The sequence below is a fragment of the Archocentrus centrarchus genome, unplaced genomic scaffold (assembly GCF_007364275.1).
Source record: "Archocentrus centrarchus isolate MPI-CPG fArcCen1 unplaced genomic scaffold, fArcCen1 scaffold_151_ctg1, whole genome shotgun sequence".
Classification (NCBI taxonomy): domain Eukaryota; kingdom Metazoa; phylum Chordata; class Actinopteri; order Cichliformes; family Cichlidae; genus Archocentrus; species Archocentrus centrarchus.
In genome coordinates, this window is record NW_022060196.1 from 11405 (window position 1) to 34245 (window position 22841).

At 43.0% G+C, this 22841-nt stretch overlaps 1 protein-coding gene and 1 non-coding gene across 2 annotated transcripts; both read right to left on the reverse strand.

The window, feature by feature from the left end:
• Window positions 1-4119: 4119 nt before the first annotated feature.
• On the reverse strand, window positions 4120-4191 carry trnaa-cgc (transfer RNA alanine (anticodon CGC)). The gene has a single exon. It is a non-coding gene; the product is annotated as a tRNA-Ala (tRNA).
• A 12806-nt stretch (window positions 4192-16997) lies between these two features.
• On the reverse strand, window positions 16998-18803 carry LOC115775475 (uncharacterized). Its single transcript, XM_030723011.1, has 3 exons — window positions 18321-18803; window positions 17829-18040; window positions 16998-17515 (listed from the first exon to the last, which is right to left on the reverse strand). Exons 1-3 carry the CDS (start codon window positions 18786-18788, stop codon window positions 17317-17319), a joined length of 879 nt encoding a protein of 292 aa, XP_030578871.1. The 5' UTR covers window positions 18789-18803; the 3' UTR covers window positions 16998-17316.
• Window positions 18804-22841: the final 4038 nt, after the last annotated feature.

The following is a 22841-nucleotide window of genomic DNA, read 5'->3' on the forward strand; positions in this document are numbered from 1 at the left end:
AAAGATGCTTCAGATCAGGGGTAGGGAACTCCAGGCCTCGAGAGCCGGTGTCCTGCAGGTTTTAGATGTGTCCCTGATCCAGCACACCTGACTCAAATGACTGAATTACCTCCTCAGTATGCAGTCAAGTTCTCCAGAGTCCTGCTAATGACTTCTATATGTGATTCAGGTGTGCTGGGGAACACACCTGTGCACAGGGAACACAAGACTGTCAAAATAAAACAGGAAGTAACTAAACAAGGTACACGCAGACTAGACACGGGGGACTGGCACACACAAAACTAAACAGGGAGCACGGCACAGGGAAACAGACAGAGACTCAGACATGGGACAGAAAAGCAGACTAGTCACAACACTGGGAATAAAACTTAATATGAAAACACAGAAGGTCAGAGTTAAGACATAAGGACAAAACAGACACCAGAACACAGATGCAGGGAAAAAGGAACAAGAAAACCATAAATGATAACAAAGCCAGAACTAAGAACAATGAAAACCAAAACAAACTAGGAAATAACAAAACTTAGTGAAAACAGAAATAAATACAAAATGCTGGGCAGGCGGCCCAGGACCATGACAAGAAGTGGTATGGAAAAGAGTGCAGAAACGCCACGTCACTGATTTACATATGAAAAAGAAGGATTTAAAAGCATCACATGTGCCCTTTAAACCACAAGATTCAACGTATGCACACTGAAGAACATAATTTGCTAGTAAAATATTATGGAAGTCACCTCTCCTCAATGACAGATAAACTATTCAGTCAGTCACAAACATTGGTTAAAGTGTGTGTTATGGTTTCCTGTAACTGTCACCTCTTCTTTAAAATGATGTTGCAGTTAGAGAACATGAAAAATGAGTTCAGTGTCACTATCTGAACGCTGTTTGTTGAACCAATTTCATCTGAAGTGGGAGTTTTACTTGCTTCATCTGAAGACTGTCAGTAATGGTAAATGGACTGGTTCTTGTACAGCACTTTTCAAAGCACTTCATACAGCAAGTCACATTCAGCCATTTACATGAGCACTTTTTTCTAGACTGTTGAAAAAAACCCAACAGTCAAAACGACCCCCTATGAGCAGCACTTGGTGACAGTGGGAAGGAAAAACTCCCTTTTAACAGGAAGAAACCTCCAGCAGAACCAGGCTCAGGGAGGGGGGGGGGGGGGGGGGGGGGGTCATCTGCTGAGGGGGGAGAGAGACAGAGATTAATAATAACTAATGATTAAATGCAGAGTGGAGTATAAACAGAGTAAAAGAGGTGAATGAAAGAAACACTCAATGCATCATGGGAACCTTCCCAGCTTCCTAGGCCTATAGCAGCATAACTAAGGGAGGGTTCAGGGTCACCTGATCCAGCTCTAACTATAAGCTTTATCAAGATAGAAAGTTTTAGGCCCAATCTTATTGCTGGATAATAAGATGGACGAGCTGGGGGCTTATAAAACATCAGAGGGAGTATCAGGAGTGCAGTGTGTTATAGTCCCAGAGACGTGGCTGCACCCAGACCACAGTGCCACAGTACCCACTTTTTCACTGTTCACGCCAACACAGACGATAAGCTGAGCAGTAAGAAGAAAGGTGGAGAGACTGCAGAATGAAAGGTGGTGCAATCCAGGAAATGCTGCCGTGAAGTATCGTCTCTGTTCACCTAACATTGAACTGTGCATCTATATTATTTACTGTGTGAATTCTCCTCCGCTATTGATTGGTGTTTACATACCACCATCAGCTGATGGTGCAGCAGCATGTGACATCATACACGCGACTGTCGCTGACCTACAGTGTAAACACCCAGAAGCTTTCATCACCATCACTGGTGATTTTGACCATGTTAGTCTGGACTCCGCTCTGCCAACCTTTCAGCAGTTCGTGGACTGTAAAACACGGGAGAATAAAACTCTGGACTTTCTGTATGCAAACACCCAGGATGCATACAAAGCCACTGCCCTTCTCTCACTAGGTAGATCAGACCATAACCTGGTCCTGTTAATACCTCAGTATGTTCCTGAAGTTCAAAGACTTCCTGTTGCCACCAAGTATGTGAGGAGGTGGACTCAGGAGGCCAGCGAGTCCCTGTAGGACTGCTTTGACACCACAGACTGGGACATGTTCTGTTATCCAGAAAGGGATGACATCAACTACATCACTGATTATATAAATTTGTGTGAGGAGGCCATCATCCCAACCAGAACAACGCACTGGTTTCCCAACAACAAGCCCTGCATTTGCAGTGACCTGAAGGCCTTACTGAATGAGAAGAAAAGGGTCTTCAGGTCTGGGAACAGGGACGAGTTGAGAAGGATACAGTGTGAACTGAAGGCGGGGCTGAGAAGGTGTAAAGATGTATACAGGGATAAGCTGGAGCCTCAACTCCAGCTAAATAACACCAAAGAAGTGTGGAGGGGGATGAAGCTTTCTTCTTTTTATAAGGGAGGGGGGCTGATCACAGGCCTCCATCCAAGAGATCAGCAACAGCAGGGGGGCAATCAGGACAGAGCCAATGAGCTGAATCAGTTTTTCAACAGGTTCAGTACTGGACCAGCTGTTGCCCCTCCTCACACAGCACCAGTCCTGACACCTCCTCAGCCTGCTGTGTGACTGCTGGATAGGTGAGGAGACAGCTGGAACGACTGCACCAAGGCAAAGTTGTAGGGCCTGATTACATCAGTCCCAGGGTCCTGAAGTCCTGTGCTACCCAGCTATCTGGCATCCTGCGGTATCTTTTCAACCTGAGTCTGCTGCAGGAAAAATGTACCAGTGCTCTGGAAGACATAATGTTTAATGCCAGTACCAAAGAAAGCTGCGTCTTCTGGCCTTAATGATTTCAGACCAGTGGCCTTGACGTCACCTGTCATGAAGGTGCTGGAGAGAGAGAGAGAGAGAGAGAGAGAGAGAGAGAGAGAGAGAGAGACTGGTTCTGGCCCGGCTTAGATTGCAGGTAAAACAAGCTCTCAGTCCTCTTCAGTTTGTTTATCTGCCTCTTTGTGGGGGTGGATCATGCAGTTTTGTACCTGTTGCAGTGTGCTCACTCTCACCTGGATGGTATTGGTGGCATGGTGAGAATCATGTTCTTTAACTTTTCTAGTGCCTTTAAAACTATCCAACCACCTCTGCTGAGTGAGAAGCTGCTCAGGGTGGTGTCACCATGTTTGTACAGCTGGGGCGAACCCTGTCTGATGCAATGGATAGCAATACTGGGACACCACAGGGGACAGTTCTATCTCCATTCCTGTTTGTACACCTCTGATTTCCCAGTACAACAGTGAAACATGCCACCTGCAGAAGTTCTCTGATGGCACTGCAGTGGTTGGGGTTAGTAAGTGTGGGCAGGAGTCGGACTACAGGGAGCTGGTGAGAAGCTCTGTGGAGTGGTCAAGCAGAAATCACCTCCTTCTCAATGTCAGCAAGACAAAAGAGATGTTGGTTGACTTCTGGAGGAATAAAACTGAAACTAAGCTCATTAATATCTTGGGAGAGGACGTGGAAACGGTGGAAGGCTACAGGTACCTAGGCGTTCACCTGAATAATAGACTGGACTGGAGGACCAACAGTGACCTGGGACTACCCAGGGTTGAGACCAGGAAGCAGAGTTGCAGTCTTACACGCCTCTCTGCAGCTTCTCTCCTCCTGCCATCCCCCATAAACCCCATCCCCACAGAGTCGGTGCCTGCTCCCAGACCACCAAAAAACAAAGCTAAAATCAGCAGAGAACTATTTAAGCATAAAAATTCAAAAACAATAAATAATATAGTTTCAACTGCACCAAAGAATAAAACAATTAAATGTGGATTATTAAACATTAGGGCTCTTTCTTCCAAGTCCCTGTTAGCAAATGATTTAATAATTTAGAAGAAGAAGAAAGAGCTTTATTTGTCACATACATATACATGCAGTGAGATTCATTCTCTGCATTTAACCCATCACACACATGGAGTATGTAGTACACACAGCACAGCATGGAGCAGGGGGCAGCCAAGGGGCGCCCGGGGAGCAACCTGTGGGGGTGGGCTTGTTCAGGGACCCACAGTGATGCCAGCCTGAGGATTTGAACCAGGGTCCTCTCAGTGATGAATCCTCTTCTTCTCCCCTAGGCCACCACTCACCTATAAGTAACAACTGGAGATGCCGGGGATTGAACCTGGGACCGCATACATGCGAAGCATGCGCTCTACCACTGAGCTACATCCCCTTGATCAACATATTGATTTATTCTGCCTTACAGAAACCTGGTTACAGCAGGATGAATATGTTAGTTTAAATGAATCAACACCCCTGAGTCACAGTAACTGTCAGAATGCTCGAAGCACAGGTCGAGGAGGAGGATTAGCTGCAATCTTCAATTCCAGCTTATTAATTAATCAAAGGCCTGGGTTCGATTCCACCTTGGCCCGGGCCCCTCCCTCCCTCTCTGTGTGGAGTTTGCATGTTCTCCCCATGTCTGCGTGGGTTTCCTCCGGGTACTCCGGTTTCCTCCCACAGTCCAAAGACATGCACTTACTGAGGTTAGGTTAATTGGAAACTCTAAATTGCCCATAGGTGTGAATGTGAGTGTGGATGTTGTCTGTCTCTCTGTGTTGGCCCTGCGACAAGCTGGCAACCCATACAGGGTGTACCCTGTCTCTTGCCCTATGTCAGCTGGGATAGGCTCCAGCCCCCCCCCGCGACCCTGAACAGGATAAGTGGAAGTGAATGGATGGATGGATAATTAATCAGAGACCCAGACAAAGTTTTCATTCTTTTGAAAGCCTGACTCTTAGTCTTGTCCATCCTAATTGGGAAAATCAAAAACCTGTTTTATTTGTTATTGTCTATCGTCCACCTGGTCCTTACTCAGAGTTTCTGTCTGATTTCTCAGTGTTTTTATCTGATTTAGTGCTCAGTTCAGATAAAATCATTATAGTGGGTGATTTTAACATCCATGTAGATGCTGAGAATGACAGCCTCAACACTGCATTTAATCTATTGTTAGATTCAATTGGCTTCTCTCAAAATGTAAAGGAGCCCACCCACCACTTTAATCATACTCTGGATCTTGTCCTGACATATGGCATAGAAACTGAAGACTTAACAGTATTCCCTGAAAGCCCCCTCCTGTCTGATCATTTCTTAGTAACATTTACATTTACTTTAATGGATTACACAGCAGTGGGGAATAAGTTTTATTACAGTAGAAGTCTTTCTGAAAGTGCTGTAACTAAGTTTATTCCTTCATTATTATGCTCTTCAGTGCCAACACAGTGCAGAGCAGCTACCTAAACTCTGCTCCCAGTGAGGTCGATTATCTCGTTAATAGTTTTTTTTTTAACCCTTTCATGTCTGCCAGTTTTCGCAATTGGAATAATGATCCAAATGCACTGGTGTACCAAACATATTTGCTTTTACAAGAACAGCTCTATAAGCTTTCTACAGGCTACTCTTGTTAATATTTGTATTTTCAATTTTATTTTATTTATTTATGCCAGGCCTGAAAGGTAGGAAGGGGTAAGAAAAAAAGTGATAAAGAGAAAGATAAAACAAAGCAAAAAAAAAACAAAACAAAGGGGAGAAAAAAAAATGTCATCCCCTAGAAACACATGGATAATGGGAAGAATAATCCAAACCATCCCAGACTCAGTGCAACAGTACTCCGAGTGAAGGTGCAGACCAAACAGCACCTTAGAGAGACCTATAAATAAGCTGTGCTTACTACAAGAAGCAGTGTGAGCACAAGGAAACAGAATGAAGACACATAAAGAGGGATTGATGACTCTAATATTGTTCATCTGCTTAGAGTATTTTTGTAGATTGATGGCTCTTTATTATGTGAGTTTGTTTAATGGTTTAACCTGTTTAACCATTAGGGGCCAGATGTGTAAGAGCCACTTTATAAGAAGTTTAATCTGAAGTTTGGATAAAGTTTATTACTCATTTCTAGCTCTTGAATAATTAAAACATGATGCATAAAAATTGATGAATGTGTATTTGACTGATTGTTAATGCTGCTGCTTTTAATGTAACAAGTGACGTCAGGTGAGAGGAAGGAACGGAGGGCTACATTAGGCATTCAAGCATACAGTTTTTCTATGACTATGTTGTGATTGTTCCAAAATAAACATCTGAAGTCTAAACGACTTCTACTGTCATACGCATCAGGATTAAGTTACTGTGCTAGCAGCCCAGAAGTGTCATAGCTTGTTGTGTGGAAGGCAGGATTGGACCCCAGGATGCAGCCTCAGACAGAACAGAACTTAAAGGTGGTTTATTAGGAAAACACAAGAAACCATAAACTCAGCTAAACTGGAGCTGGACGGGTGCCATAGTGATGAGTGTGTGAAACTGAAGCTTCGATACGTGCTTCGAACCCTGGGCTTACAACTCCATAGAAGCTTCGAAACTTGCTTCAGAGCGAAACAAAATCAGGTGACATATGACGTCCGAAGAGGCAACTGCTTCGTTCTCGGAATGAATCAGCTGACTGGTTCAGGTGATTCAGTGGTTACGAGTGAAGGAGGGCGAGACAGTCAGCAGGTTCATACTCGCACAGTTTTAGCGTTGTTATAACAACAGTTACTGCTGAGTTATGAATGAAAGACAACCTTTGCTGGCTCGTCCTTTCAACGTGATGACGACGCTGTCATATCAAGATTAACGCAAAAGCAGTAGTTAAACAAGCACAGCCAGTTAATGCCATGTTTTCCCAGCACTCTGCTCAATAACACAACACACATTCATCCATCTTTATTTGTAAATAGAACCTGATATCATGATATTTGGTCATAACGTGTGCGCCTCAAACAATGCAAAGATGCTTCAGATCAGGGGTAGGGAACTCCAGGCCTCGAGAGCCGGTGTCCTGCAGGTTTTAGATGTGTCCCTGATCCAGCACACCTGACTCAAATGACTGAATTACCTCCTCAGTATGCAGTCAAGTTCTCCAGAGTCCTGCTAATGACTTCTATATGTGATTCAGGTGTGCTGGGGAACACACCTGTGCACAGGGAACACAAGACTGTCAAAATAAAACAGGAAGTAACTAAACAAGGTACACGCAGACTAGACACGGGGGACTGGCACACACAAAACTAAACAGGGAGCACGGCACAGGGAAACAGACAGAGACTCAGACATGGGACAGAAAAGCAGACTAGTCACAACACTGGGAATAAAACTTAATATGAAAACACAGAAGGTCAGAGTTAAGACATAAGGACAAAACAGACACCAGAACACAGATGCAGGGAAAAAGGAACAAGAAAACCATAAATGATAACAAAGCCAGAACTAAGAACAATGAAAACCAAAACAAACTAGGAAATAACAAAACTTAGTGAAAACAGAAATAAATACAAAATGCTGGGCAGGCGGCCCAGGACCATGACAAGAAGTGGTATGGAAAAGAGTGCAGAAACGCCACGTCACTGATTTACATATGAAAAAGAAGGATTTAAAAGCATCATATGTGCCCTTTAAACCACAAGATTCAACGTATGCACACTGAAGAACATAATTTGCTAGTAAAATATTATGGAAGTCACTTCTCCTCAATGACAGATAAACTATTCAGTCAGTCACAAACATTGGTTAAAGTGTGTGTTATGGTTTCCTGTAACTGTCACCTCTTCTCTAACTGGATGATCACTGTCCCCATAGTTACTGTGACAATAAAAAACAAAAATTTTTCAGCAGACCGAACTTGTGTGCAAAACTTGGTGAGTTTACATAAATGTTCAGGGGGTCAAATTTGGGATCATTTACTCAGAAAAATTTGTCAGAATAATGATTCCATTTAGGCGTTTTTACAGTGACCCTCATGTATAGGTTTTCAGAAAGCATTCGACCCGACCAACATTGTTATGGAGTTTTATGGGGTCCACTGACTTTTTTCCTCGTTCAAGGGCTAACGAATAGAACAGGCTCCTCGCTGATCCCTTTGGGAAGCTTGGGCCTAATTATTATATTAAACTGTTGATCTAGCCTTCTTGTTACTCTAAATGTCATCTGGGTAAAGCAGGTTGAAGATTTAGAGCGAGACATCATCCCAAGGTGGAGAGTTCCAGGTAAGCAGTGATGATCAGCACAGCTTTGAAACAGGTAAGCGACCACCTTGACACAGATATCAGATAACAGATATCAGTCACTGCACTTATTTTCAGCAGCAGGAAGAGCGAATCTTTTCTTCTCTCCCAAACATTTTCTTTTAATAATGTAAATAATATGCGTTTGGAGTTTGTTGGGCTTCTTACCTGGAAACACTTGTGGTAGCTTCTGTCTAATAACCATGAATCACACCTAGCAGGTTATAATGTTTTTACCAAAATATTACTTACTATTACTAATTGTTTTGTCTCATAGGGATCTTTATTTTGTTTACACAGTTTCACCCCTATTGTACCATTAAATGCAATTCAGTCTAATATTAACCAGGTAAAAGCTACTGTTGATACCAAACTATTATCTGGTTATTACTTTGGTAAATACATGGTTGTTACATGGTATTTCCACTGCTACCAATCTATGATATAGAGTGTTATCAAAAATGTTTAAAGAGCAATCAGGTAACACACAAACAGGAAAAACATCGGAATCATTTTATTTATGATCCAGTGATCGAGTCTGTGGCAAAAATATTATTTCCCATTTTTTTATTAAAGGTAATTAAAAGAAATCCACTCACCCATAAGTGGCTTTCTCTCTCCTGGAAAACAAACAGTTGGAAACAGTCAGTTACTCATAATGGAAGTGTGTGAAAACTTAAGACTTATTTATGTGTGGTTCCAGGGGGTGTTTCATAACTGCTACCTGTTGAGGCTGAGAGCTCCTCGGTTCATCTATAAAGAAGAAACAAACAAGTCAGTGAGTGTTCACAATGTTCCTCTCTCAGTCTCTCGCTCCCCTCTTCCCTCGTGAACAAGATGGCAAGCTCAGTCCCTTACCCAGAGTGGGCACTCCACACTTCCTGGCTGAGGACCATGGCCTCAGAGTTGGAGGTACTAATTTTCACATCCACATAGGCTGGATACCCTCAACTGTCATTTGGCACCAAATGAAAGGCAAATGAAATATATACAGTCAGGACCTGTTCCCTGGCCCAAAGATAAGCTTGACTATATCGAGCACTAGCTCAGACTAGAGAGGTTATCTTCAGTGTCCCAACCGCCAGGGATTTTTTCACCAGGTCCTCTAATCCTTGGCCACCCCCGACATACACTGCACCCAGCCCCTTTGGCACTCTGTCATTTGTCCAACACATGAAAGAGCCCTGGCTTGGAACCAGGAAGAGATACAAATCCCTGAGAAGGGTTGGTGGGCATCTGGTCTCAAAAGTCTTCAAAAAAGATGACTGGACTTCTTTAATTTTCTTGAAGGTGTTTCACCTCTCATCCAAGAGACTTCTTCAGTTCTAAAAAATCAAAAGATGGAGAGTCCCAGGAATTTAAACCCTAGTGGGGGGTCGTCCCCTTTGGAGGTGGCAGTTGACCCATTATTATTCATGTGCGTCATCACATGAGCCAAGGTGTGTAAAAAGGCAGTGATGCTCCAGTGATATTCAAACAGCCAAGTCAGCACCGTCACTGTTGGTTATTTTTATTCTTAGGTAGAGCAAGGCGTCATTCAGGTCTAAATGATGACAGCCATTCCCGGGTACAAAAAACTCCAAGGCCCCATATCGGTCATGGCTGCAATGGGCCGGACTTCCATGTAGGCTTTGTCATGAATGGAGAGTTGAGACCGAGGCGCTGTGACAAGATCCAACTCGGTCAGGGTGCATTCTGCAGATTTATCATCCAGCAGAGACATTCTTTTCACTTCTAAAATATATCTTTAGAACGCTCTGTTGACCACTCGGTGAAGCGCTCGCCTGAAATGAGTGACTTCCTCTTTTGCCCCTTTGTGTGGTTTTTATACTATAATATGCTTATTCCTGAACTGGAAGGTGAGGAAGGATCGGGAATAAGACCGTAGTGAAGAACATTGCTTCAGATGTCCTGACTAAGGCTGTAAGCTAGGATATCTGAAGCAATGTTCTTCACAGTGGTCTTAAGAAAAGCCCTTAAAACATGTGGTTATCCAAACCAGGCTTTCGTCAAATCGGCTAAGATGTTCAGGAAAGATGGTCAGACACCAACTGGGGAGAAAGAGAATGATCAATGCAACAACATTGTCATCCCTTATGGAGCATGTGGTTTAACACCTGTACTAAATCAAATGTCCAGGTCACTGTGGTGACCCCTTGTAAATAAGAGAACAGCTAAAAGAAGTTTTATTTATTTTCTGATCACTTGCATTGATCATGAAGGTTACCGATCACAGACCATCTGCAGAAGCCTGACAAAAACAACACATGAACTCACCTGTTTTCTCCAGTTTGGCCACAAAGAGGCGCAGCAGGTTCTGGACTTCATCGTCCTTCCTCGGTATCTGATCCATTGCATCTTTGGTTTTCTGGATAGATTCATTCACTCCATAATGCTTAATGATAGTTTTGGGCAGCTCTGATTTGAAGTTCTTCCTCTCCGGTTGGCAGATTTCTGGAATAAAATCTAACAGCTTATTGTATTCTTTGTGTTCCAGCAGTGCGAGGATTTTAGTCAGAGCTTTTTCCCACTCTTCCTCTGAAATCGCCGACATCTGAGGCACAGAAATAAAAATGCATTTCTGTTAGTTCAGTGCATTTATCCGATATTTTAGTTTCCGCATTAAAAACAATAAGATGACCCCACACTGTGTAGGTGTCTCCTCACTGTGTCTCACATGCTTCTGAGTTATTTTTATTTCTCCTTTAAATTTCATTACAATAATTATTAACGTAACCCAAATTTCACAAAAATATGAGACTGAAGAAAAGTCGAAAAACATGCCAATCACAAAGTCAAACACCAAATGTGAAGCTTCAAAATGTGGAGTCCAATACCAGCGGGTGATGTTGCAGCAGCTACGCCCATCACTGTGGAGAAGAGTGAAGCTCTAACACACAAAGAGCTGAAGTGAAACTGAGACAAAAACACTGAAAAGCATCCACAGCTGCTGCTGTCTGTGCTGTTCATGCTGTATATGTTTTAGCCTTTTTCCTTCTCTGTCCAGGTCCAGAGTCCATTTCTCAAACAGACGCACAGCTCATTCACAGAAACGTGCTGCTGGGATTTTTAGAGGACTGCAGGAACATGTTGTCATGATCCTGGGTCTGTTGATCCAGTGTTTTTGTTTGTACTTAGTGTTTGAATTGTGTTTACCTTTTCAGTGCTTATTTTGTTGTGTTAGATTATGTTTTGATTTCTAGTCTCCAATGTTTCCCGGTGTATGGTGTATATATAGTCCGTGTCTTTCATTCCTTGTCTTACTTCCTGTTTTATTTTGATGGTCTTGCTTCCCTTTTGTCATTAGTATCCTTGTGTTCACCAGTGTTCCCAGCTATCTCCACTCCCCTCATCATCCCTCTTGTGTTTAAGCTCCTGTTGTTGTGTCCTTGTCATCCATTGCTGCTGTGTGCCTCATGTCCTGGATTCAAGTCTGTGCTTTTGTTCATGTTAGCTTAGTCAAGTCAAGTCAAGTCAAGTCAAGTCACGGTTTGTTAGTGAGTGGAAGTTTGTGCTCCTGACCAGCTCTTCCTTTGTTCCACGTCTGCTAATGAAGCTTAGATTTTAACCTTGGGTGTCCTGCAATGGCGTCCTCTGCCTTGCCTGTCACAGCGTGTCATGACACCAATTTGCAATGCTTAAAATGTTATTTTAGCTAAAGTCAATGTAGTTTCAAAATGACATATTTTGCTGTATTTTTAGGTCAGCAGGCACTTGTTCCATAATATTGAGAATAAAGGATTCACAAAATTCGAGTCGAGGCCGGTTTGACCGCAACTTCACAGATGAGAGCTCGCAAAAAAAAGGTTAGGCACCCCTTTTGACTGTTTTTAACTATTGTCTTGATGGATAGTGTTTTATTTGATTGTCCTAATTAATACTAAAATATTTACTGGATAGTGTTTGTTATAATTTAAGAATTGAACAGTTCTTATCCCAAATATATTCAAATATAATAATACTTACCTTTACTTCTTTTTGACTTCGATCCCTGTTGGTATGTTTTAAATGTTCCCAACAAGTCCCAGAGCTTCTGTATATTATAATAATAATCTGTGTCCTCACAGCTAGGCAGCTTTATCCTGGAACAGCTGCAATCACCGGCCGTCTGCGTTAAAGCAGTGCGTGGCAAGTGAATCTCTTCTAGTGTGGGCGTAGCTGGCAGATGCTTGTTAAGCCTTCTTGGAACCAGACTGTTGCTGTTCTTTACTTCTAACACGAGCACCTTGCTGTCGCTCTCAGTGGCTTTTTCACCACCCAGCATTCCAGCTGACCTGACAGGGAGGATAACTGGACATGTAACAACAGAGACTGCAGTGATGTGTAACCACATTCTGCACAGGTGTGTCACTGCAAACCTTAAAAAAGCAAATGCTGCTGGTGCTTGACTGAATGTGCTCAGGTGAATGTTTGTTTTTAGGGGGTTTCTTTCTTTTAGACTCGTTAACTAGTCTGATTTCTGTCTCTCGTTTAATTATTCATATTCAGATAATTTTTTTTAATCCTTCAAACAGCAATTTGTTTGCAGCTTCCCCACAAAACCTATTCACACAAACTCACACAACCTACAGTCTTTAATCACAAACAAAGTACAAAATAAATAAATAGGTCAGGTGTCTAAATATGAACAATCATAGAAAATTGTATCTAAATGACTCCTGTGAGAGTTAAGTGAGAGAAATCACTATGAGAAACAGCTGCCAGAAATGGCGTTATTTTACTTAAAGGACTCTGCATAACTCCCAGAAACAGTTATTAATTAACTGAGACGGTCTTGCTCTGTTGTATGTTCTGTGTGTCATGTATGTTATCCAACAGGTGAGACAGCCACATATATCCTGTATACCTGAGGATCAGTATAATGACAGCAAAGCTCACCTGGACATAATGAAGCTTTCACTGTCAGATACATGTGGTGTAGCTGAGTCACAGTTAGTTACTGTACTGTTAAAAAGTGAATGTTAGTTAAACTTTGTTTTGTGCCATTAAATGATTTACTCATGGATACAATTAATATTGTTTGATTATACACAAGTTAGTAATTTGTTAAGTTAGCTAACTAACATGTTATCATTGATAGATAAAGCTGGGTATCATCTGCATAACAATGAAAATGCAATGCTTTCTAATAATACTGCCTAAGGGAAGCGTGTATAGTGTAAATAAAATTTATCAAAACACAGAACTCCATAATTAACCTTAGTGTGTGTGAAGAAGACTCCCCATTTAATGAGCAAATTGGAATCTATTAGATAAATATGATTCAAATCACTGCAGTGCAGAACCATTAATACCTGTGGCACGCTCTAATCTCTGTAATAAAATGTTTGTGTGCTGTGTTTAGGGTTCTGTTTAGTCATGTTTAGGTTCCCTCAGTGTGTCAGGCTCCCTATAGGTCACGTCTGCATTTGTGTATTCACGTTTGGTTACTTCCTGTTTTATTGTGACAGTCCTTTGTCCTGCGTGCTTTGTGTTGAGGTGTGCTTCTCCCTGTCTTGTCTCTAATTATATTAGGCTGTGCTCCTCGCTGTTGCCTGTTCCCTGATTGTCCCTTTGTGTATATATTTTCTGCGTTTCCCAGTGTTCCTTGTTGTGTTGTTTGTCCGCCCTGCTGTCCTCCTATAATTATGTATTTGTTCACGTTTATGATTTTATTCTAGTTTCAAGTGAGGGGACAGTTTTGTGTTGCTGACACCCGTCCAGTTTTGTTAATGTTCATCATGGAAGCTGAATTTAGTTTTGTCCTGCAGTGTGGTCCTCTGCCTGCAGGACAGTGGGGTTAATGTGAATTCTGATTATTGTATTTGTTTAACTTCTCTGTAATAAGAACGGGGGTCTCATATCTCTTTTTTGTAATTTTCTTAGAAAATTCACTAAAAATAAAAAAACATGCTCAACAGGATCAGATTGAAATTGAATTGCACTGAATTTATGTATATGAACACATCACACTCAGACAGGACAGGTTACATTAAAACATGATCAGATACATCAGATTTATACCTATTATATTATACTTGAACTCAGCTACCACAATAAATTCATTAAGTAAATCTCTGATAAACTAAAAAAAAAAAACACTTCAAACAGTTTTTCCTTCTCTATAACCTCCACCATGGTTTGCTTCACAGACCAACTCAGTATGACCAAAGGTCTAAGGTCAACAATATAAAAGGTGAAATTCAAACCCTCTGTATGCATGCTTTCACAAGCTGTCACCACACCAACATGAAGCTATATGTTTCATATATTTGCAGAACCCAGAGAGTTCAGACTGAAGCTGCTGTCTCACTGCAGGGAGTCTTCGGTCTCTGTTTCATCGTCTCGAGGTCTTTTTCTCTTGGATAGAGAGAGCTGGAGAGGAGGAGAAAGGAGGAGACACTGAGCTTCACCTGTCAGTGAGGATATCAGGAGATGTTTACAGCAACAATGAACCTCTGAGACTGAAAGATGAAGCCGGCACTCCTGCGTTAAAGTGTCCAAAGTTACAGCAGAAATAAACATGTTTACAGCCTGGCTGCTGATCATTTTAATAACACCTGCAGAGGGGTTTATTTTTAATAACTCACCTGTTTAAATGATCTCAAAGCATTATTTGGGGTGTAGCCTATTTGAGTGACAGGTGGAATAAATAAGTAATAAATAAGTGTTAATTTTTGTTCTTGAAATCCTAAATCAGCTGATATTTGATGTATTTTTTGTTCAACTAATCACTCAATAAAACCTTAGACAGTGAGAATATGTGTAGCCTTAAAGAGCTCAGACCAAACAGACCCGGGTTCAGGCAGCAGCTGATCTCATGATCAATGTAAAATAAAAATACAGACAAAGGCTTTCAGGGTTTGACTCTTCTTCATTAAAAATGAGGTCTGAAGATTTCTATCTCAGAGTAAAGCAGAAACACCCAGCCTGACAGGAAATTAGATTTATTGACTTATTACCTCTGAAACTCTGCTCGAGGGACGCCTCCTCCTGCAGTGGGGAGCGACATTCAGGCCACAGACAGCTGACCAAGAATTGAGCATTCTCATAACTATCAAATATTTCTTCTGGGATTTTCCCGTCACCCTTTTTACAGAACCTGAGGTTTTCTCTCAGCCGACCAGAATCAAACTTCAGCACCTGAAAATAAAATGAACAAAGAAACATTTTTACACACAAAGAGCTCAAAAACACAATTCAATTCAATTCAATTCAATTCAATTTTATTTATATAGCGCCAAATCACAACAAACTGTCGCCTCAAGGCGCTTTGTATTGTGGGTAAAGACCCTACAATAATACAGAGAAAACCCAACAGTCAAAACGACCCCCTATGAGCAGCACTTGGCGACAGTGGGAAGGAAAAACTCCCTTTTAACAGGAAGAAACCTCCAGCAGAACCAGGCTCAGGGAGGGGCAGTCATCTGCCGCGACCGGTTGGGCTGAGGGGAGAGAAAGACATGCTGTGGAAGAGAGCCAGAGATTAATATCAATTAATGATTAAATGCAGAGTGGAGTATAAACAAAGTAAATAAGGTGAATGAGAAACAGTGCATTATGTGAACCCCCCAGCAGACTAGGCCTATAGCAGCATAACTAAGGGATGGTTCAGGGTCACCTGATCCAGCCCTAACTATAAGCTTTATCATAAAGGAAAGTTTTAAGCCTAATCTTAAAAATAGAGAGGGTGTCTGTCTCCCGAATCCAAGCTGGGAGCTGGTTCCACAGAAGAGGCGCCTGAAAGCTGAAGGCTCTGCCTCCCATTCTACTCTTAAGTATCCTAGGAACCACAAGTAAGCCAGCAGTCTGAGAGCGAAGTGCTCTGTTGGGGTGATATGGTACTATGAGGTCTTTGAGATAAGATGGTGCCTGATTATTCAAGACCTTGTATGTGAGGAGAAGAATTTTAAATTCTATTCTAGATTTAACAGGGAGCCAATGAAGAGAAGCCAATATGGGAGAAATCTGCTCTCTCTTTCTAGTCCCTGTCAGTACTCTAGCTGCAGCATTTTGGATCAGCTGAAGGCTTTTCAGAAAGCTTTTAGGACAGCCTGATAATAATGAATTACAATAATCCAGCCTAGAAGTAATAAATGCATGAATGAGCTTTTCAGCATCACTCTGAGAAAGGATGTTTCTAATTGTAGAAATATTGCGCAAATGCAAAAAAGCGGTCCTACATATTTGTTTAATATGTGCATTGAAGGACATATCCTGGTCAAAAATGACTCCAAGATTTCTCACAGTGTTACTGGAGGCCAAAGTAATGCCATCCAGAGTAAGTATCTGGTTTGACACCATGTTTCTAAGATTTGTGGGGCCGAGAACAAGAATTTCAGTTTTATCTGAATTTAGTAGCAGGAAATTAGAGGTCATCCAGGCCTTAATATCTTTAAGACATTCCTGCAGTTTAACTAATTGATGTGTGTCATCTGGCTTCATTGATAGGTAAAGCTGAGTATCATCTGCATAACAGTGAAAATTGATTCAGTGCTTTCTAATAATACTGCCTAAGGGAAGCATGTATAATGTAAATAAAATTGGTCCTAGCACAGAACCCTGTGGAACTCCATAATTAACCTTACTGTCTGAAGAAGACTCCCCATTTACATGAACAAATTGGAGTCTATGAGATAAATATGATTCAAACCACTGCAGTGCAGTACCTTTAATACCTATAGCAAGCTCTAATCTCTGTAATAAAATGTTATGGTCAACAGTATCAAAAGCTGCACTGAGGTCCAACAGGACAAGAACAGAGATGAGTCCACTGTCAGAGGCTCTAAGAAGATCATTTGTAACCTTCACTAATGCTGTTTCTGTACTGTGATGAATTCTGAAACCTGACTGAAACTCTTCAAATAAACCGTTCCTCTGCAGATGATCAGTTAGCTGTTTTACAACTACTCTTTCAAGAATCTTTGAGAGAAAAAGAAGGTTGGAGATTGGCCTATAATTAGCTAAGACAGCTGGGTCTAATTGAACTTTGATTTACTTAGCAATGTTATTAGTCAAGTTATAAATACAAACAGAGGTGAAATGGTGAGTTTATTTACAGAAAATGTTTGTATTTATTCCTTTTTCATTCAGTTCATAACCCAGCCACATCCTAACTCACATTCCTGAGTGTGTATGGATGGATTATCAAATAGATAATTTGATTTCTTTGGAGTGAATATGTCTTGGACTCAAGGTCACTGATGCGTTTGTAACATGTGGAATTTGTACTCATCCTGAGGATGAAGGTCTGAGAACTTCTGTGCCGGATAATCCAGCGTTTATCGGAGGGCCGCTAACAGCTCCTGCTTTAAGATGATAAACAACAAATAAGGTTCCTGCAGCAGGAACAGTGAAGGTACCTCATCGTTCTTCACATGCAGGGCAACGGCGACGTGATCCCAAACATAATAGTAAGAATTCCCAAACGGCCCCTTAATGACCGTCTGCTTGTTCTCCTCGTCCTGCTCTAATTCAAACCTGAAAAGACCAAAAGAACCAAATGTAATGAAAAAGTACCTAATTGAACTTTGATTTACTTAGCATATGCAGAATGATTGTTTGCTTGTACCTTTTACCATTATGCTTTGCAGAGATTAGCTTAAAGCATAGGTTAATCAACCATATGTGTGCATGTACCGTGGGTACAGTGTAAGCTGCGTAAATAGTGTGCGTATGGAAGCGCACCAGTTGTCTTGCTATAAGCACTGTGTGTCCACCATACCAAACAGCATTTTAATCACTGAGATTTTTTTAACACACAGCTCACTGACATATTTTCTGTATTTCCTACCAGTGTGATCCACACATAGCCTCTGCTCTCCAGATGAAGTGCCCATCACTGTAAGCACAGACAGCATCCATGTCATCAGCAGCAGGCAGCTTGGGATACTTTTCAAAGTCCTTCTCATCTTCCGGCCTGTGGACCAGCACAGCATACATCACTTCCTGTTTGTACAGGGAGGTCTTGAACACCCGGAAGACGGGATCCTCGCCACCGCAGAACTGAAGAGACAAAGAGCAGGCTTTGTTGGAAGACTCACACTGGCTGCAGCTGTATTAATCAGTCCCTCGTGTGCTGTGCACGCACTGACAAAAACCAATGCTTCGGGTTACTCTGAGTCACCACTCTGTGGTGCGGACTGTATTTTTCTTTGTTTAATGTCTTAGTTGAACATAATTTGATTTTAAAAAACAGTGAAATGTAATTTTCTTCATTTTTGTACTTTTCTAATCAGTCAGTGAGCTTCACATTAATGTTTGTGTCTACGTGAAGATTCAGTACCTGCTCACTGTAGGCCGTCAGAACCTCCTCCAGCGGGAAGGTGAACCGATATGAGCCATACCTGGATTTCTCACTGAAGGCTGGAGACGTGGCAAATTTCTTCAGGACGCTGTCCTCGGTCTGTTTTGGGAAGGTTGTCTCCAGCAGCCGTGTCTCAGCTGACTGGATGTCCTGGAATTTCACAGCCAGACTCCACCAAACCAGGGGCAGCTGGTCCAGCTCTTCACTGTATGGATCCTTGAAGCCTCCATCCTTCCAGATCTGACATAAAGCTTCTCGCTTTGTGTCATGTTTCAGTTGAGACACGTGAAATTCTGGATGAGGGTATGGAGGAATGTCTTCCCTGAAGATATAACTTCTTGTATCCAACCAAAACTGTCGAGCTTTCTTTTTCAATTCCTCGAGCTTTAAATGCTGATTTTTTATATAATGTTCTTCAGATCCTCTTTTGTTTGTACGACTCTGCATGATCAGATCGAGGATGGTGTCGAGAGGCAAATGAAAAGTCTGCTCTCTGACAGCCTGGATATTATACAGCTCCCACCCACTGACTGATTACCAGAGACTAAAAGTTCCTCTTTAAGCACACACCCACACACACAAACCATAAACTATGTGAAGTCCAGTTATTAAACAGTCATTATCAGTGTGTTGTTGAAATTCGAACAGCTGATCCTTCTGTGTGCTGAACTGTACTTCATCCAAAGCCACAGTAGGCGAGGTAAATGATTCACCTCCTTCAGGCCCCACCAGCTGCTGAAAAACAAACTCAATAATAAAACATTAATAACACACACACACACACACACACACACACACACACACACACACACACACACACACACACACACACACACACACACACACACACACACAGTCTCTGCTGGCTCCATTGAACCATCAGTCTGTCATTGTTGTCAGATTAAGCTGGTTCAACAAACAGCTTCATGGTGACCTTGAACAGGTTCCTCAAGATCTCCAATGACCGCGTCACTGTTCTGAAAAGGTGGTGTTAACCAGAAACCAGGAACACATTAGCCTGATGTAGCAAAGCAAAGGATGGTGGTGGGAAACCCTCTGATCCTGGCTCTCTTTGTGAGTCAGCTGCTGTGTAGCTGATACACGTTTGTGCCTGGTACAAACTGTTCCTGGAAGATTGATGCAGCATCCATCTGCCCGCTGCCCTAAACATCCCTCCAAGTCCTGCTAGGATGTCGAGGCAGCTGTGGGTCAGGAGGTAGCGGGTCATCTACTAATCAGAAGTTCAGTGGTTTGATTCCAGTTCCTCTATTCTGTGTGTATGAATGAGAAAGTGCTTTGAGTACTCAAGTAGAGCAGAAAAGCACTATAAAAATCAAACTAAGTTGTCATCTTCATTGCTTACAGGAGCTTCCACTGACCTTTCAGCTAGATACTTCACGAGGTCCTCTATTTCCTGGAAGCTTCTACAATATTAAAGGAGAGAGGAGGCTGTCCATCTTGGGACCCTCAGGTTTAAATTGTCTATCTTGCTCAGCCTTCTTTATCAAGTATATAACATAGCCTACATCTTTCTCAGGCAGCCCCCCCCAGGAAGTCTTGCCCTTGTATTTTCCAGACTGAAGCACAGACTCTCCCAGCACCTCCTCTCTGTCACCCACATCTCCCCCTCTCAACAACACAGCACAGTGAGCATTTTCCTTAATGCTGTCTTCACTTTATGGGGCCAACTTGTCCTGGAGATCCAGCTTGTCTTTAATTCTCTGGGCTTCATCTGAGGGATATCCAGCTGGTCCTTTCCTGAAGATCACTTTGATCTTCATCCTACTGTTTGCACACAAAGAGCTGATTAGTTTTTGCGGTCTGTTACAGTGACATTAAGCATTCTTCAGTCCTGGTTTAAGTCATTTATGCTGTTGGCCCAACCAACTTCAACTCTTCTGGGAAAGCTTTCCACGAGGTTTAGAAATGTCCATCCGATGCTTTCCATTGTTCTTGGTGCTGTAAGGCCTGGATGCAGCTGCTTGGCCGTGGGAACCCATTCCATGAAGCTCTCTATGCACTGTTCTTGAGCAAATCTGAAGGCCACGTGATGACTGGAGGTCTGTAGCAACTGATGCTGCAGAAAGTTGGTGACCTTTGTGCACTATGACCTTCAGCATCCACTGACCCCACTCTGTGATATTACGTGACCTACCACTTTACGGCTGAGTTGCTGTTGTTCCCAACTGCTTCCACTTTGTTATAATCCCACTAACAGCTGACTGTGGAATATTTAGGAAATTCCACGGCTGGACTTGTTCCACAGATATCATCCTATCACCACGCTGGAATTCACTGAGCTCCTGAGAGCGACCCATTCTTTCACTGATGTTTGTAGAAGCAGTCTGCATGCCCAGGTGCTTGGTGTTATCAGTGAGGTTAGAAACAGGTGCAGATAATTGATCAGGAGGAAGAAAAAACAACAGTAAGACTCAAAGTGAAAACCAACTATCAAAAAAGTGAATGATTCATAGGTCAGTGGTGAGTGCCTTAGATGGAAAAAATTGGAAAATGAGTTATTTTTTCAGGAAGAACTGAGGTGACAGTCTGTTCACTGCATTTGGGCAGGACATGTGATCAAATCACATGTCCTGCCCAAATAAAGATGTGAAGTTGAACTAGCTGACCCCAGTCTTAATTTCTTCAGGTCATGCAGGTAAGAAGCTCCCACTGTTCTCAAATTAGAGGCTGTGGCGCTGGGTGAGGATGAAGCTGGAATGCTGAGTGGTGGCAAAGACAATGAAACAGGAGGCGAAGAGTGGCACTGATGAAGGCTGTGCTGCCTCTCTAAGGGTGCTGCAGAGATGGTGGTGCAGGCAGGTGGGTGGTAGAGGCTGTAACCGCTCTCCCACCTTTCCTGTCATCACAGTTTGTCCGCTCCCAGGCTGTCCTGTCACAATAAAGGCTGAAAAGCCAAAAAAGAGAAATATCTTAGTTTCTGAACACATTGTTTTCTTATAATTTATGTCTGTTACATTTTTTAATCACATTCATGAAGATAAAACCACCATAGATGTTCTGAATGTATACTCTACCTCTGGAGGTTCCTTTACTTTTAAATGTTTTTATCTCAAAGTCATGAAGCTGATCGACTCTCTCTGATCCTCCTGAGACACACGCCTCATTCATCCATCTGCTCCCACCTTGATGGTGTCTCATAACTTGCATTCCTGACAGTGTTTTCATGGCTGAAGCACTTCAGACTGTCAGTCAGACACGTCAGTCTCCACTGTTTCAGATTCAACTGTTTCAACAAACAGCTTCAGATGGGGACTCTGAGCTGGTTCTTTGTGTTCTCTGACTGACACGCCATTAAGAGGAGGTACAGGAAATCATAACACACGATTTAACCAGCGTGTGTGTGTGTGTGTGTGTGTGTGTACTCTGCTGGAGTACAGTGAAAACAGTTCAGTTTGTTTTTGTTTTTCCTGTTTTGATGCTCATTGATCAGCTGTCCCGCATCATTTGCATCACAGTTAAACTTTTTCAGCTCTCAGTGATCAGGTGTGAAATAAAACACTTCCTGCAGACAAGAAGCTCCGCCCCCATCTGTGTGTGCCTGTAGAAATTTGTGAGTGAACACGACTGTTAAAATCCGGTCAGAAAACCTTTGGATGCATTCAGGAAAACTCCGACACTTGGACACTCAGAATCATTCTGGTTAACCGTTCTGGTGCTGCATCAGTTTTCACTTTGATCTTCAGGGTGTCTCTGTGGGTTGATAATTATCATTTCTACAGACGTTTCTGTGGATGTGGACCTGTAATGAAACTGTGGACAAGTGGGTGATTTTTTTTCAACTGACATAAAAATGATGTCATTGTGATTATAGTTATTGATCGATTACCTGCCAAACTCAAATTGGTAGGAGAGAGAAATATTTTTCATGGAGAAAAACTGCAGGTGCAGGGGGACTCCGGGGGCCTGGGTAGCTGGTAGCCTCCTGGGGCTGGGGTCCTGGGGCGACCTTCTGGTGATGTCTGTGTGCCTGTCCTGGTTGATGGTGGTGGGGGCTTGGATGGTGCTGCCTTCGGTCCTGGGGTGTGGGCGGGGTGCTTGGGGGGGTGGTGCCGGCCCTCGGTCGGTTGGCTGGTCTTCCCTGTATGGCTTGGGGGCTGGGGTCTGGGGCCCCGGCACTGGGGCCGCGCCGGCTCCCGGTGGGCCCCCCCTGGCGCGGGGGGGGCCTCTGCTGTCCCGGCCGCGCCGCCGGGTGGGGTGGGTTGGCCTGACGTCGGGATGTCCGGTCTACGCTTTTGGGGCCCTGGGGTGCCTGCATTGCAGGGGGGTGGGGTGGGGGATGGGGCCGCAGTGGGGTGGTTGGGGGGGACTGGGCACTGCATTTCCATGCCCAGGCCAGTATGTCCTGTCGCCTGTTTGTGTCTATTGTTGAGTGAATGGGCATCTAGGAGGAGCGGGCCGCCCTCTGCGGTGGGGGCGAGGGCGCCAACCTCGGGTGCTGCAGTGCTCCGGGATGCTGTCACCGCGGCCCCGGGCTCACCT